The sequence below is a fragment of the Saccostrea echinata genome, unplaced genomic scaffold (assembly GCF_033153115.1).
Source record: "Saccostrea echinata isolate AGI-Se365-2 ecotype Australia unplaced genomic scaffold, CSIRO_AGI_Sech_v1 ptg000048l, whole genome shotgun sequence".
In the NCBI taxonomy this organism is placed as follows: domain Eukaryota; kingdom Metazoa; phylum Mollusca; class Bivalvia; order Ostreida; family Ostreidae; genus Saccostrea; species Saccostrea echinata.
Genome location: NW_026889797.1, coordinates 1,558,487 through 1,574,828, shown reverse-complemented (window position 1 = coordinate 1,574,828; position 16,342 = coordinate 1,558,487). Strand labels below are relative to the sequence as shown.

Here is a 16,342-nt window from a genome sequence, read left to right as displayed (position 1 = left end):
AAACATTTTAGTTTGTAGTAATTTAATTGGGTCAACGATAAGGACGCTTCTGTCAACAGTGTAATTTTCTTCCCTGTAAAGCGTAATGGAGATTTGTTTTCAGTATGATGTTCACTTGTGTAGCAATTACTGCTCTGGTATTTACAATTGATTTCATATTTTGCTACGGTAAGTTCATGTCTTCTGTGCATATAAATATTATATTGTTGAGTATCGATTTATAGAGGTACGTATAAAGCACAGTATCTTGGCCTATCCAGGAAATCATTTTTTTTCACACAGTTATAAAACAATCACATTTCAACATGTACAATTGTACTGGTTTTAATTTGTATAGCTCTTTTCACCAGGACATCCAGATACTTGTCTGCCTCCTGCATTTAATTGCTCTCTATTCTTTTTTTTTTCATAGAAGATTAAACTGAGGAATGAAAACAGAAAATGTGCTCATAATCTTAATTTTATCTCAAAAAACTAAATTACCCTACATTTTTGATTCAAAAAGTCCTCTTCTGCCGTTTTACTAGGGATGTTCACTACATAATAATAAAAAGTCATTATACACAGAACAAAAAATAAAAAAGAAAAGATTAAAAAAAAAAATCTTATATGTTTTAAATTCTCAATACATTCTCCTTTTCCTTGTACACATGTGTCAAGTCTTTATCTACGATAGGAGCACATAAGGAAATATTTCTTCAGGGAAGGTCAAACAACTCTGATTGATTGCACTTCGGTCCCAAGGACATATATGTAATCAGGGAGTGTTTTCTTGCGAAGATTTTTCTGATAATCGGGAATAAAATTAAATTTTAAAAAAGATGGTAAGCTCTTGCAAACACAGTAGAGGCTAAGCTCTGAAGCTTTTTTTTTTCTTTCGAAGAATCCTTTTTTGAGTCTATACTTGTTCACAGCAGTATTGTCAGGTATAAATACAGACATTTTTCAATAGGGCGAATTCTTTTTTCTAATTTTCTAAGATATTTTTGGCATTTTTTATTCAAAAATACGCTCATCATACGTTTATTTTTAAATCCACTACTGGCCTTAATCAAAACCATGAAAGGATTTAACTGGTTTAACTGGTTTAGTCACCATAAAAATGCTATTGATTACAGGTTCTCCATTTTGAAAGAATCGAATAGTAAGGTTATACTGCATTTAAATGTTGAAATGAAAAATTAGTCACAAGTACATGTACATGTTGGTGGTAGTCAGGGTGACGAAGCTAACTTTTCATGTTCATCCTCGTACAATTAATTGAGTGTAGCAACGTTATCATCAGACAGAGTCAATAAATAACCGTTCAAGACATAGCCTATGGCTTTTGCAAAGCCACAATAACATGTTGCAGAAGACCGTCCAAAAGGTTACAAGATATCAAAGAGTGAATTGGGCAGGAAAGATGCCAATTTAACGCCAACATCCTGTAAAGAAAATTCTCAGAGTCTGCAATGCATTTACATGTAGCAATCGTGCACTCATCAAAACTCATGGTGGACGTAACGGGTACAGAAAACACAGTATTGATGTACCCAAACGGTTTACATTTTGCTCACATCCTCCCACAAATGACAATGACTAAACCAAATAAATATATAATAGCCTTACATCAGAAAAAAAAATAACTTGGGAGAAATATTTTATTTATTGACTTAGATTATTAATAAATATTGCAAAGTCATTCACTGTTGTATCGCTTTCAAAAGTCCTGGTCACCTTTCTCAAATATATTCTTAAATAAAAAGCTAGCATTCACTGTTACTTCTTTGGGTGTAGATACCTGTATTGCGGGTCATCTTAAGTGAATGGAAATTATGTAAATGTATTACATTAAGCGTGTACGATATTTGTCGGAATTTGATTTTTGAACAAGTTAGCAAAATATTGATTTAGTGTATTTACTTATGGTCCTATTTATATCTACACGTGCAAGCCATTTAACGTTGCACTTGAGTTAGCGGAAGTTGCTTTCCTCGAAAGACGCTAAAAAGAATACAGAGCTAAATGTAATACGTTTACAGAACTGTATGAAATGTTTTGGAAGTCCAGATTCTCTCGGCGATCAAAGGCCAAAAGCATCTTTAAATTACCAGATATATTTATTGATTTAATGACTATTTAAATTTTACAGTATTTTGAAAATAATCACTGATGCATATAATTTATGTATTTAAAAAAAAATAAGGAAAAAAGATCAAATTAGTAATAAAAAAACACCTATAGATCAGTTTGATACCGGTCACGAAAGCTGCGTGGTATGGCGTTCACTTTTTGTTGGGAAGGTACCTGGTTCGATTCTTGTTCCAGGTAAATCCTCAAACCTAAGACTTCAGCATATGAAGTGTCTGTTCCTTCGACAAATATCCGATGCTGTTGTAATGATTCTGGAATTTTCAGATACGATCATGCAAGTTCTCAATTAGTCAGTTTACATCAGGTGACATCAATCATATATAAATACCGAGACTCTGCAGTCGTCTGTAGTTGTTCTTCGGACGCAGCCAAGGTTAGAAGACGAGTGTAGTGAATGACGTATTCACGTTTAATACTCCTCGCCTGTTTTACAGTTAGAGTATTTGGAAGGTCAAATCAGTTAAGGCCTTCCACAAACGAGGTTGACCTCCAATAGGGAGGCTAGCCATAGTTTGTTTGATCTCGTCTGCATTGGCTGACCAGTCCATCCAGACTGCTATACTCACTGTCCGTCCTGTATAAGGCATCCTATAGTGAGTGTAGTAGTGGAAGGGCTACCACATATACTGTCCGTCCTGAATAAGACATCCTACAGTATATGCGGTAATCCGAGGGCGACTGGGCTCTAGATTTGTGTTAGGTTACCAGTTAATTAATTGTTGCTTGCATCTGATTATTATAGTGATTAACTAGTTGATTTTATATTTACCTAGATAAGGTTAGGACATATTTGTATATTTCGGCAGTCCACTAAAATCAGACCAATTATTTCCAATCATTTAATGTTGAACACCCCAAACCATGGAATTGACCAGGTACGATCCCTGTGTTTTATTTTATGTAAATACGTTACACTGTATGTGAAAGTCAAGGGTCTCTCGGATGAGACCTGAATAACAAAGGTCCCATGACGTGGTAGGCGCTGGCTCAAAAAAAAAAAAAACTTCATTGCTCAATGGCTGAGAGATGAGTAAATGTCTAAATCGGAAGCCCTTCGCATTTTTTTTTTTTGTAATGTCTCATACGAGTGCAAATTTCTCATAAGGGACTTAAAAATAAATGAGCAATCAATCAGTTTGAACTATTCATTGGTATTAGAAAATTTACATTCTAAGGTAACAGAGTGCAAACAGTGGGAAGATGTCTAGAAAATGAAAGGTGCGGAAGAGTAACATGCTCTTTGATGCTTTCTTATTCTCTTAATGATACAGTGGTCTATTTTGTACTGATAATGGAAAAACATCTCAGCATATTAATTAGGAAAAAAAATGGACATTTTTTTTTTATCTGCGGAGTTTTATTGGTTTCATGCAAATAGCGCTCACAGCAACCTTGTCCTCGAATTTTCTAACCTTCGTATGTAATATTTCTTTCAAGTAATTTTTCCAAATTTTTGTGTAACAAAGTCAGTGTCTTCCATATATTTAGCAAGAACTGATTTTCAAAACAGGATTATTAGTACAAAAGATGTGCCTATAACTAATTAAAAAAAAATGTAAACTTTTGAAATTTGAGATTTTTTTTTTTTTATTTTATATAGCAGTAAGTTAGATAAATTAGCTGGGACTTTTTGCTTTTGTAGAAAACATAGCTCTAAATAAATCAACATGGCAAAAACTCCAGTACAATCCAGGAGATAGTAGATTCCATTCCAGTAATGCTGTTGATGGACTTAAGACTGACCTCAGTGCATTCGGAGGTCAATGTGTGTTAACTGCTGATAAACAGAGCACTGCCACCTGGTGGGTAAACTTGACATCCGTCGTTAGTATACATCACATCTTAATATATTACAGGACTGAAAATGAAGAATGGGGTTAGTTTACCTTATTTTATTCTTGATATCAATGAATATTTATTCATAACATTTTGAAACAATTAATTTTTATTTGCAATGAATTTTAACTTCGATGCATGAAGTTTTTTTTTTTTTTTTTTTTTTTTTTGTTTTTTTTTTTGTTTTGTTTTTTTTGTTTTTTTGTTTTTTTGTTTTTTTTCATATTAATGCTTAGAATTATACATGTCCCAATAGTACCTATACAGTCAACACATTTTAAATTTATTCTAGCTGACCAAATCACAGATAGTTAAATAGCAAGTTTACCTAGAGCCTTTTTGGCCCCGTGAATTTAAAAAAAAACTTCATTTTAATTAACAATATATTAAATATTGCTTGGACCCCTGGTGAATGTATACATACATACATACATATATCTTTTAAAATTGATGTAATTTTCTCTCCAGTTCATGTGTTATGAGTTATCAAATGTGTCTTTCTTCACTCATCCTAAAAAATCTTCAAAGTTGACGACACATTTCAGCCCCCCCCCCCCCCCCCAATATTTTGCGTAAAGTGAAACCTCTGATCTAAAATGTGCAATTATAAAATTCAAAAATCCTTTATAAATATTATTTTGATTGAGGGTTGGGCTCATATTAAAATATCTGTGGAAGGCAAATCTGTTTTTAGCAAAATTCAGAAACACTTAAATTTCTCAGAGCTGTTATTTTTATACCAGAGGAATCATTTTTCATTTAAAATGAAAACACTAAGCATTTACTTTATAGAGATGTTTGAAATGGGACATAGGGTCATGGTCAATTAATTGGGAAATAAGATATGACCAGGACCCTTTTTTGGATAAAGTGCACCTAGTTAAAATTAGAAAACTGTAATCAATATTTCTAGGAAGTCGTCTATTCTTATTTTTCAGTTTAAGTTCTTAGAGAGGAAAGATATAAACTAGCTGTCTTCTTTACTTCACTTTAAAAAAAAAAGTTTCAGTCTGGTAAATACAAAACAAGTTTACTCAGCATTTTAGTCGTGACTGATAAGAGAAATTTTAAACTTGCTGCCAAATTGTCTGATTCGTGAAGTTATGTATGTGTTAATGATTGTGTAAATTGTTTTATTTTGTTTTGTTTTGTTTTGTTTTTGTTTTTTTTCAAAAACACTTATTTGCAGTCCTCAGTACCATATATAAAGGGCTATATCTCTTCTTGCATGCAGTAGAGAATGGCGCAAAAAAAAAAAAAAAAAAAAAAAAAAATCCTTACTGCTTAATGATCACCCCCCCCCCCCCCCCCACACACACACACCAATAGATGATTTCAAATTATGTGCATCAGTACGTATTTTCAAAGGGCGTTAGCAACAGAACAAAATTCTCGTATCTAGTAAAAATTTAGAATGCTTTTGCTCTTGCCCTGAGCATCTCTCATACGTAAGGAAATTCTTACTGAAAATATTACCAATTACCTCAACCAAGTCTATAGAACTGGATAATTTATAAAAATATCATTTACGTCTTTTAAAATTTTATCGCAATCTTAACAATCTAGCTTTGTATTAAAAACACGTCAAAAAGTAACTTGTAAGCCAGACGCACTGTACGAAAAAAGATGACATTCTAAAGATTTTTTTATTATTATTATTTTAAAAACTGAATTCTAGTTTCATATCTACAAATATTACCCTATATTTAACGATATTTTGTTTATATCTCTAGGATAACAAGACTTCTTTTTGCCTCATTCTGAGATGAAAAACCTCCCTATTCCTCATAGCAATATTGAAGTAAACCTTAATATCGAGGAAAAATTACAATCTTCGTTTAGAATAGATTTTAAAAAAATTGTTTCAAATGACTGAAATTAATACAAATGTAGATTTTGGGGATTCTTCGTTTATTCATCAAGCATAAACTAGAATGATATATATGCATATTGAAACAAACAAACAAACAAACAAAATTACAGATAAAAGCAAATTGATAAAAAAAGAACAATGCCTTTTCAAGATTGTCTATTTGCCAACTTTCTTCTCACAAAAAGCTGTCATCCTACCCAAGAACTAAATTATATACATTTCCAGGTCCTTCAAATCCTTACACCACCAGATTTCTAGGATTTCAACTGTATATTTCAAATACAACAGATAGATTTGATGGTTATTTATGTTTTCACGATACAAACCACAACAGATCCACAATACCATCTGTCGCTAACATAAGCTGTCCTATACATGGACAATACGTAATCTACTACAATGAGAGACTTCCTAATGCAACTTATCCAAGTGGATATTCTCAGTATGCTTTTACTGATTTCTGTGAAGTTGAAGTGTATGGTAAGTATTTATACAAAAGAAGGACTTTAGAATACAGAAGCACATTGCTTGCATATAAGCTGTCTATTCCTTATTGCTAAAATATGTTTATGTTATAGGTTGTTCTGCTCCCAGGGTGTATGGATCAAATTGTTCCATCCCGTGTCCTGTAAACTGCAAGCAGTACTGTCATGTAGAATCAGGAAATTGTTTTCAATGTGATCCTGGTTATAAGGATGGACATTGTGAACAGCGTGAGTTTTCTTCATATTGCCAAAAATATGTTAAATTTCAATACTTAGGTAAAAATTCCGTTCATGTCTTTCTCATGTTCTTGCTTGCTTGAGTAGTGTATTTGAAACATTTCACCATTAAACAGTCTTAAAAAGTGTTACATTTAGTAATATCCATTAAGTTCCCTTATTAAAAATATCTTAGTAGATTAGATTAATTAAAATTAAAAAACAAGATGTGTTTGTGAAACACTGATGCCCCCGTATGGCAGCTTATGGCGAAGGTTAAAGTTTCTTCAAATGCAAGTCAAAATCCAGGCCAAAAGATAAGAAATGTTAATACCCCAAAAAAGGCCTTGTCTCGAGGAATACACCTATGATATTTGAAAGACCTAGATACAACTGTTCAGAAGTTATGGCGAAGGTTAAAGTTTTTTTAATAAAAGTCAAACGTCAAGGTCAAGGTCAAAGTGGTGATTGGTATCCAAAGGAAGATCTTGTCACAAGGATTACATATGTGAAGTATGAAAGCCCTAGCACCAACCATTCAAAAGTTATGGCCAAGGTTAAAGTTTTTCAAAAGTAGGTCAAACTCCTAGGTCAAGGTCAAAGTGTCAAAGTGGTTGATATCCAGAGGAAGGTCTTGTCACAAGGAATACACATGTGAAGTTTGAAACCCTAGGCACCAACTGTTCAAAAGTTATGGCCAAGGTTAAAGTTTTTCAAAAGTAGGCCAAACTCCAAGGTCAAGGTCAAAAGGTCAAAGTTATTGGTATCCAAAGGAAGGCCTTGTCACAAAGAATACACATGTGAAGTTTAAAACCCCAAGCACCAACTGTTCAGAAGTTATGGCTAAGGTTAAAGTCTCATAAAATTTTGCAAAAGTAGGTCAAACTCCAAGGTCAAGGTCAAAAGGTCAAATATGATGGTACCCAAAGAAAGGTCTTGTCACAAGGAATACACATGTGAAATATGAAAGTCATAGCTCCAACCAATCAAAAGTTATGGGCAAGGTTAAAGTTGACAACAGACACACAGAAAAACAGACAAACAGACAAACGGACACACAGACAAACGGACAAACAGACAAACAGACAGACAGGCAAAAACAATATACCCCCGGGATCTTTCGATCCGGGGGCATAATAAAAAATATTCAAATGTCTCTGTTTTAATAGTATGGAAATTATGAATAACCTTTAGAAACAATGTACTTATTAGAATGCAATATGAGGAAATACGGAGAAGACTGCAGTCAGGACTGCGGTGTCTGTCTGGATTACAAACAATGTGATCACATAAACGGAACATGTGATGAAGGATGCGATAGTGGATACTACGACCTACTCTGTAAAACAGGTAATTAGCATGTATTTTAAATGGATATTAAAAAAAATCCCTGTGAGAGTACTATTAAATATTATACTATAATTATCGTATTTGGAGAATTTGCATTTCGGGTATTGATTTCCTATTTATTTTATAATAAAGAGTATAACCAATTGTCTGACGTATGATTAAGCACCAACAAAAACTCTAATCATACTAGCTCAGCCTATTTAAATGCAGCGTGCAATTTTCAAAATAATCATAAATCTTATAACAATTTAATATACAATCAACTCAATAAATATAATGTCACTAAATACGCACATGTACAGGTCCAGCACAATACCCTGATAAAGGTATATAGCTTGATAAAGCGATATAGCTTTATCAAGATATTACAAATACCTTGATCAAGGTATTTTATGTAATGAAAATACAAAAAAAAAAAAAAATCCAAAAAAAATAAATACTGCAAGCCAAGTTTTGAGTTGTTCTCAGTAAATTCACTCATGCATGTAAAGTACTTAAACACAAAGAAATCAGTAAAAAGGCATGTCATGTGAAGAGCCGTTCTTTTATGCTGACTTTTTGATACCTGAGTACTTTTCATGCTCGAGCGAACACACTGACCACAACTCATAATTTGACTTTTAAATTTATTTTTTTAAGGATTTTTTTTTTTGTATTTTCATTACATAAAATACCTTGATCAAGGTATTTATAATACCTTGATAAAGCTATATGGCTTTATCAAGCTATATACTTTTATCAGGGTATGGTGCTGGACCTGATGTATGCGTGTAACACTAAACGTAGACAACGGCACATTTTTAACACTTGAAAACCAACTTACGTTTCCCTTTCAGAAACAAAGCTTTTGTGCAGACAACAGACATTTAAAAAATAATAAGTAAAAAAGCATTGGGCTACGCATAAAAAAAAGAATTAATGACTCCATCCAAATGATTCTTACAGTGCCTTTTTTATCAATTTTTATAGTTCAGTTCAATATGTCTCCTATTTAAATTTCTAACTTTTCAAAATACAAATAATCTGCATTTGCATTATATAAACGTACCTTTCACGCATTTGCTTAATTGTAAATGTCATACTGAGAAGACGAAACTCAAAAGAGACTTGTCGATGCGTGTAATTAGCTGATAACAATCTACATCTTCTTTGTTTGAATTAAGAATGTATTCCTGGAAAGTATGGTGTAAACTGTAAGGACACATGTAGTGAACTCTGTACAGTGACAAACAGATGTAACCATACATCAGGGGAATGCGAGGGAGGCTGCAAACCAGGGTGGAAAGGATTATTATGTGATAAAGGTAAAAATACATTGAAAATGTATACTTTTATGATTCACTTGTATTTGAGGTACTGTGAATGATATTTGAATGAATGATAATCAATTCAAAGTACAATCATTTGATTTAGTCTAAATTACGCAGCTCTGTTAAGGCTGCATAAAGAGGGCGGGATATAATGTCTTCTCTGACATCACACAACATAGCAATTCCTTACAACAACAGAAAATGAAATAATTTAAGGGTTTAAACTGCATAAGAGTGATAAACTACATCAAAACGTACCACTGCATTCATTTTGCCGCTAGTTAAATCCCATACAGCAAGATATAAACAAGTCACTGATCGCAATGTACTTGTCGACATGACGTCTTCATGTTAAAATTTGATGCATTTTGTGTGCAGTGAGAGGCGGACCAAGTAATTTTTCCACAGTGAAAAACGAATTTTATTATTAAACAGAATATTATTTGCAAATCTAAGGTAGACCATCAATACAAGTCTGAAACCTTTGCTTAGTGTCATTATTTAAAAACTATCGGAGGATGTTTTGAATTAATTCTACCGTGTTTTTGTGTACAGGGTATTAATGTTTCACGCTGAGGTGTCTCATTAAATCGCCTTTTCGCAAAGGCATACACTTAATAGATCTTGACCATTTTTTGAATATGCATAACGGAAACATTCTTTAACTTGAAAAGTGCTGCTGCTTTCCTGAAATCAGAACATTACTTAATAAATAAATAAAATGCATTGTGAAGGTTACACATATTTCGACTAGAGTCAAACAACTTGAAATTTAAACTAATAAAATGCAAAATTTATTTAAAGCAGCAGCACTTTTCATAAGATACAAGTCATATAGATTTATTTTATTACTGATTTTTTTTAAAATTCTAACTAGGGTATGCCCTTGCAATATTGAAATTTATTTATGACCTACATAAAGTACACATTACATGGATTTAACACGTGACTGTCAAATAACGTGACCAAACTAAATTTCTTACAGAGCGGGATATACAATGTTATTTCAATTAAAATTAAAGTCATGCTATAATGTAGTAGCTTTACAAAAATAAATTCAGTTGAAAAAGATATGTATTTATGCACATTTACATTCCGTTGATTCTTCGTAGTACGCCTTAACAGTCCCGAGCATTATCTTTGACAATCGTCAATTGATATGGTTGAAAATGAAAATGACTCTGAATGAATATTGTCATTTTATATAAACGCATGTATCTGCTCTGGTCTTTATAAAAGATAGTTTTGAGATTGTTCAAGACACAACAGAGACACAAATATACATTACTTAAAACATATCTTTCCATTCTCACAAGTGCCTTGATAATGTCTTTTTTTTTAATTAAAAATAGACAGCTTATCGTATACATAAGATTGTCCTGTTAATTATGACCTTGAGTAATGCATGGTTATAGCACATGCACATTAAATACATGTACGCGTGATGTTATTCATGCTCGATCATTTCGATATACTGGCCAAACACAAAATATTCCTTAAAACAATCATGACCGTTATAATTAAGAAATGTTACATGTATATGGAGGTGATGAAGGTATATCTTGCATGTGAAAAAAATATATGCAATTGATACCTTTTCTAGGCAAGACATGACAAGAAAGTGCAGACCTAAATATATGTGCAATCTAACATTGGTTGAATCAGTTAGAAAAACACACGGATCATATGTTTATTTTACACAGCCATTTATATAATCTGTCTTAGAAGTCAATTTTTCCAGAATTTCATTGTTGTTTTTATTTATTTTAAATACGGAATACTAGGGACAAAATATTTATGAACGAAAATAATAGAGTGATTATATATATATATATATATATATATATATATATATATATATATATATATATATATATATATATATATATATATATATATATATATATATATATATTTATATATCTCATACAATATTTGTTCGATTAAATTGACGATAACCAAATCATATATGCATTCAGCGTGACATAATTTGAATGATGGTTGGTTAAATTTTGATTGATTTTATAGAATTGTTCGTATCAGTTCAATTTTGGTTACTCTCATTTGATTGTATTTTTTTTTTTTAATTTGATTTCATTTGACGCAGAATGCGACGGGGGTAAATATGGTTTTCACTGCAATGAAACCTGTGGAAGTTGTCGTTATCTACATCAGTGTCACCATATCAACGGTTCATGTGAAGACGGCTGCAAACCGGGATACCAAGGGGTGAAGTGCGATAACGGTAGGAGGGTTTACGACTTAACGTTTTGTAATACTCTAACAAGATGGATTCCAAAATAAGGCATATGTGTGTCAATATTAGATTCTTTTATATTTTTTTATTGAAAAGAGTAGATGCGAATATTTTGGCTTTATTTTAGTAATTGTTCTGAATGTTAAAACAAAGAAAGCAATCAGTGTAGAATTCTTATAATGCTTCGGGTGGAAAGGTAAAATACAAGTATCTTCATTCCCAAGAGAAAAATTGCTCCACCTTAATGCACTCTGGCGGGGAAACTTTCCCTGTCGTCATTGTTTCTATGCAAATTTTCTTGTCTTTTCAAACCACCATCAATTAAAAACTATCTTGAAATTTTCAGTATTGAATGATGAAATTTTTAGCAGAAACCAGTTATATTCTTGGAATTGTATAAGTTTCAAAAAACTTTACAGTTTGAGAAGACAATATCTTCAAAACTTCATTGATCGAATCATGTTTGGATTTAAATGCTGACAGCGATTTTCTCAATCTATTTTTTAAGAATAAGAAAGACATTTCGATGATGTTTAGGAATGGGGAATGTGATTGCCGGTCAAGAAAATTTAAATCATGTTCATGTTTCCACGCTGTTTTCAATTGTGAGGCATGACAAGGAAAATTTTCATCCTGGAAAACAAATGATGAATTTCCAAAATTTTTTGAGATAACTGGTCAGAAATGCTTCTCGAGAGTCTCTTCAAACTTATTAGAGATCATGTTTCAAGTTATTGAAATTAATGTACACACTCCTAAAGATGTCAGAAATACCAAAAATAGTGCTTATTTTTACTCTGCGGTTATGTAGACCGACACACTCGGAACGATACGTTTCATCATGAGTTCTCCAAACATACAGACGATTTTCGTTTGATAACACCGAGTTTCATCTTGGAAAAAAAATCACTTTCCTCCAGGAGTCATTACTCATATATTAACACCACTGAGCACGCCTTTGTTTACTATGAATTTATGATAAGTGTCTTTGAAATATTTTGTATATACGTATAACATGTATAACTCCACATCTTCATTACATCTGTAATTAATTCGTTCTATGGTCATTATAGTTACGGTATATATTATAGAAAAAAGGTTTTTTCTAAGTTAATAGAAAGTGTCACAATCCCTTTGTATTAATTTTACAATAGATCATGTTCAAAAAAAAAAAAAAAAAAAAAAATGAGCACGACGTTTTCGATTGACTTCGGCCACAGTGGTTATCTTCCTTATTTTGTGTCTGTGAATTGATTTTTCTCTGAATAGTCCTTACAGACACTGTATGAGAAGCATGTTGGTTGAAATGATCCACAATTTCACTCAAAGTTTGTCTTCTATCCTTTTTCACTGTCCGAATCAAAATTCTGTCACCCTTCTCATCAACCAGACTCTTCCTTCCTCGATTTGATATCGTTTCCATAATTTCCTCATTATTATAATTCTTCACAAGCATAGAAATCGTAGATTTATTCTAGAAATTATTTCTGCCAAATAATGTTGAATTTTACGACGCAGATACAAATCTATAGCTCCTATGACAGTTCTGTCGTCTGCCCTACATTAACAAAACCAGAGAGTTTAAACAAGGGAAGCAACTGCAATTGGGTGCAAAGGGAAATCATGCCCGATATAATGTTTACAGGTCCTAAATGTTTTTAACTGTATACACATTTGGAATTACAACACAAAATGCACAGAGAATAAAAACAAAGAACAAAAACTTCTGCAAAATTGCAAACTATAGCACGTCGTATTGTAGCATTCCACTTGATCGGTTTCCTTCCTTTCTGCTTAAATTAGAAAATTCTCCCTGATAAAAATTCTGAACTTTGGTGATGATTTTCTGCAATGTTTAGCTGTACTATAATTCATGTTATATTCATGTTATATTCTATATTCTTTTTTTCCAGTTTGTAGTTTTGGTTATTTTGGATCTGACTGCAAAGAAGAATGCAGTGCATTTTGTAAGAAAACACGTGACTGTCATCATGTGACTGGTTCCTGTAGAGAGAGTTGTAAGGCTGGCTGGCAAGGACACGACTGTTTTCAGAGTAAATTGAAACAACATACTCATGTTATATTCAAATGGTATCATTTTTATTTTGGAAACTTGTAGAAAAAAATTATTTATTTTTATATTCATTAAATGAACTTTTGTTTAATTGTGAAAAAAGGCAAATCGTATCTTTCAGGTGAGAAAATTGTATTTGCTTTTTAATTGCATGTTATATCACATTGTAAACTACGATAGAAAATAGAAAAAAATACATGTTTGCATTATATATAACAATTAGGAAATAGTTGATGAAGAGATACAGAACGTATTAAGTATTATTGAGAACAACCATTTGCAAAGATAAGCAATTGAAATCAATTTTCATTTTTGGAAAAGAAAAATGAATTCATTAAAAGCATTTAACATAATTTTCTTTACAGTCCAAGCAAAGGAGGAGAGCGACTGGCAATCACGATTTTACGGTCTTCTAGCTGGGTTTTGTGTTTGTGTAGCAGTTATAGCCGTTTTATTAGTAGTGGTGTTTCTGCAACGGTAGGTCAAGTATCGGATATAATCAAAATAATTTTACCCCATTTTTTCTTAAGGATGTTTCTTTTCAAGAAAACAATTAGTTTCCAGTAATCAGACATCATGAGTTATTTTATTGACCAATTTTTGCCTTTCATTTTTACAGACGTCGCATGAGTGGGAAGAGAGCAGGGCAAAGTCATAAGGAAAGTCAAAATCCACAATGTAATGCTGGTTACGTAGATGTAATGACCACTGAAAATGTTAGAAGTGAATACCAAGAGCTCAGTGACATTAAAGGATCCTCAACATATGACGTTATCAAATGATAAGCATTATAAATATAACTTGGGTCTTTACTACAGACCTGCGATGACAAATTTATTATGTCTAAAAGGTTTTTTTTTATCTATGAAAAAGAAATCAATATTGACCGAAGCGAAGCCAGAGTCAATATCCATAATTTTCTGATGGACATTATAAACTTAAAAGACAGCATGTTTTGTATAGTATCGAATGAAAATAGAGAATTAAGCATGCGTACAACAGAATTTTTCATGAACGAGCTCCTGTTGTGCAGAGGCTCAAAATATCCAATTAAATATAACTTTACAATATCTTTGTTTTCTTTACGTGTTTATTATTCTTATTAGTACATCAAGGAAAACAGGAAATTCTGAATAGTTTTGCTCATGATCAGAACATGATCTTGCCTATGATTCAAATGACAGACTTGTGTGATCACTATGTATATCTGCAAAGATATAGAAACTGAAATATAAATACATATAGCTTGCCGTCTTTTTTTTTTTTTTTTAATTTTTCAGTTTGCTATACATTTACATGTTTACGAGGGCTGTTCGGAGATTATTGAGGCAATGTGTATATTCTTTTTTGTAATTAACGTCTTTCGGTGATTTGCATATACGTTAGAAAAATAATAAAAATTAATAAAAGCAAAAATATTCTATAAATATTTTGTTTCTTCTCAGTGGTATATTTATGTGTCAATGGTAGGGGTACCCGGCGCAGTCACGAAATCAGATGTTGAAAAAAAGTTACTCCAGCGTTCAAACTCCCAGTGGACTCATAGTTAGAGCAAAAATACGAGGGTTAATCCAAAAGTAATGTGACATCTTCGATAAAATTGCTACCAGTTGACGTAAAACAAGAAAATTATAAATGATGGATGATATAAGTATTTAAAATCAGACCTGAAAATTTCAATTCAGGAGGATTTATACTTATCGTGTCACATACAAAGTGCGATTTGGTAGTCGCCGCATCTAAATAGCGTCATATAATCGATAAATGCCGTCATACATTCAAACGTTTCCCAATAAGAAAATATTAATTCAATTTAATTTAATTCAATTTATGTATATAATTTTTCAATTTAATTTTGACTTCATTTTGTGTAAGTTTGTTAGAATTGCGATCAGAAGTACGGAAATCATAGATAAATTTAAGCGCGGCACGGAAATCTGAGAAGGACAACAAAATGGAATTTGACGTCAAGGTGGCGCAGCGAGCATACCTTTAATTTTGTATAGCGCTATGGAGAACCCTTTTCCAGACTAAACAACCTGCTTAAACGATAACAATGCAAAGATGTGTCTAAAGATTTTATTTTTCATTGGTATATATCTTATTCTTACAAAATGTTCAACAAGAGTAAAAACCAGCGCTCTATACGACCATCAATTATTACGGAGTAAATAACGTCCCGCTGAAAAAATCGGTACTGCGTGATGCTAATTCAACCTGTATATGACACTTTTACACTAAGGTAGCAACAACATACATTTTTTTTTAAATTTTATTTCTTCAAGAATTGTTTAAGAAAAGAGACAGTTTGATTTTGGGAATGTTATATCTGATAACAGAGAAAGAAGAGTAAACGCTTCCCGATCGTTTCACTTGCAAAAACATTTCTGGCTGACGTGACGTAAAAATGACGTAGCGATGCTGCTCCAGGTCGATAGAAATATGCATGTTTATAATTTCACCGGAACTTGTCTAATTATCCTATAAATTAGAAATTTTGCACATTTCTCTTATTCAATATTTATAAAATGTTGATGAAGTTTCATGAATGGATCTCTGGCCTTTATGTAGTAAAAGTAAATGCCACAATAATTTCCGAACAGCCCTCGTATTCAGTAAAATAGATCAGGGAGTAGCTGACCAGATTTAACAGTGTTCTTGTATTCAGAGTTCACTGAATATTGTAAATTGATAAAAGGTCGATATCTAAAAAATATGCACCCTCCCTGCACATCTACTTCTTCGTAGAATTTTATTGATATACATTTTTTTAAACTGCAAGTGAATTATTATTATAGAACTTAA

General features: G+C 32.2%; 1 protein-coding gene across 1 annotated transcript in view; it reads left to right on the top strand.

Moving 5' to 3' along the window:
• Positions 1-14,605, top strand: part of LOC133203148 (uncharacterized) — a 36,252-nt gene extending 21,647 nt beyond the window's left edge. The window contains exons 12-21 of the mRNA XM_061338993.1: positions 92-168; positions 3,779-4,012; positions 6,071-6,325; positions 6,424-6,558; positions 7,759-7,896; positions 9,060-9,200; positions 11,314-11,451; positions 13,377-13,517; positions 13,903-14,014; positions 14,157-14,605. Coding sequence (XP_061194977.1) covers positions 92-168; positions 3,779-4,012; positions 6,071-6,325; positions 6,424-6,558; positions 7,759-7,896; positions 9,060-9,200; positions 11,314-11,451; positions 13,377-13,517; positions 13,903-14,014; positions 14,157-14,319 — 1,534 coding nt within the window. The 3' untranslated portion in view covers positions 14,320-14,605. The remainder of the gene's footprint in view (positions 1-91; positions 169-3,778; positions 4,013-6,070; positions 6,326-6,423; positions 6,559-7,758; positions 7,897-9,059; positions 9,201-11,313; positions 11,452-13,376; positions 13,518-13,902; positions 14,015-14,156) is intronic.
• The last annotated feature ends 1,737 nt before the right edge of the window (positions 14,606-16,342 follow it).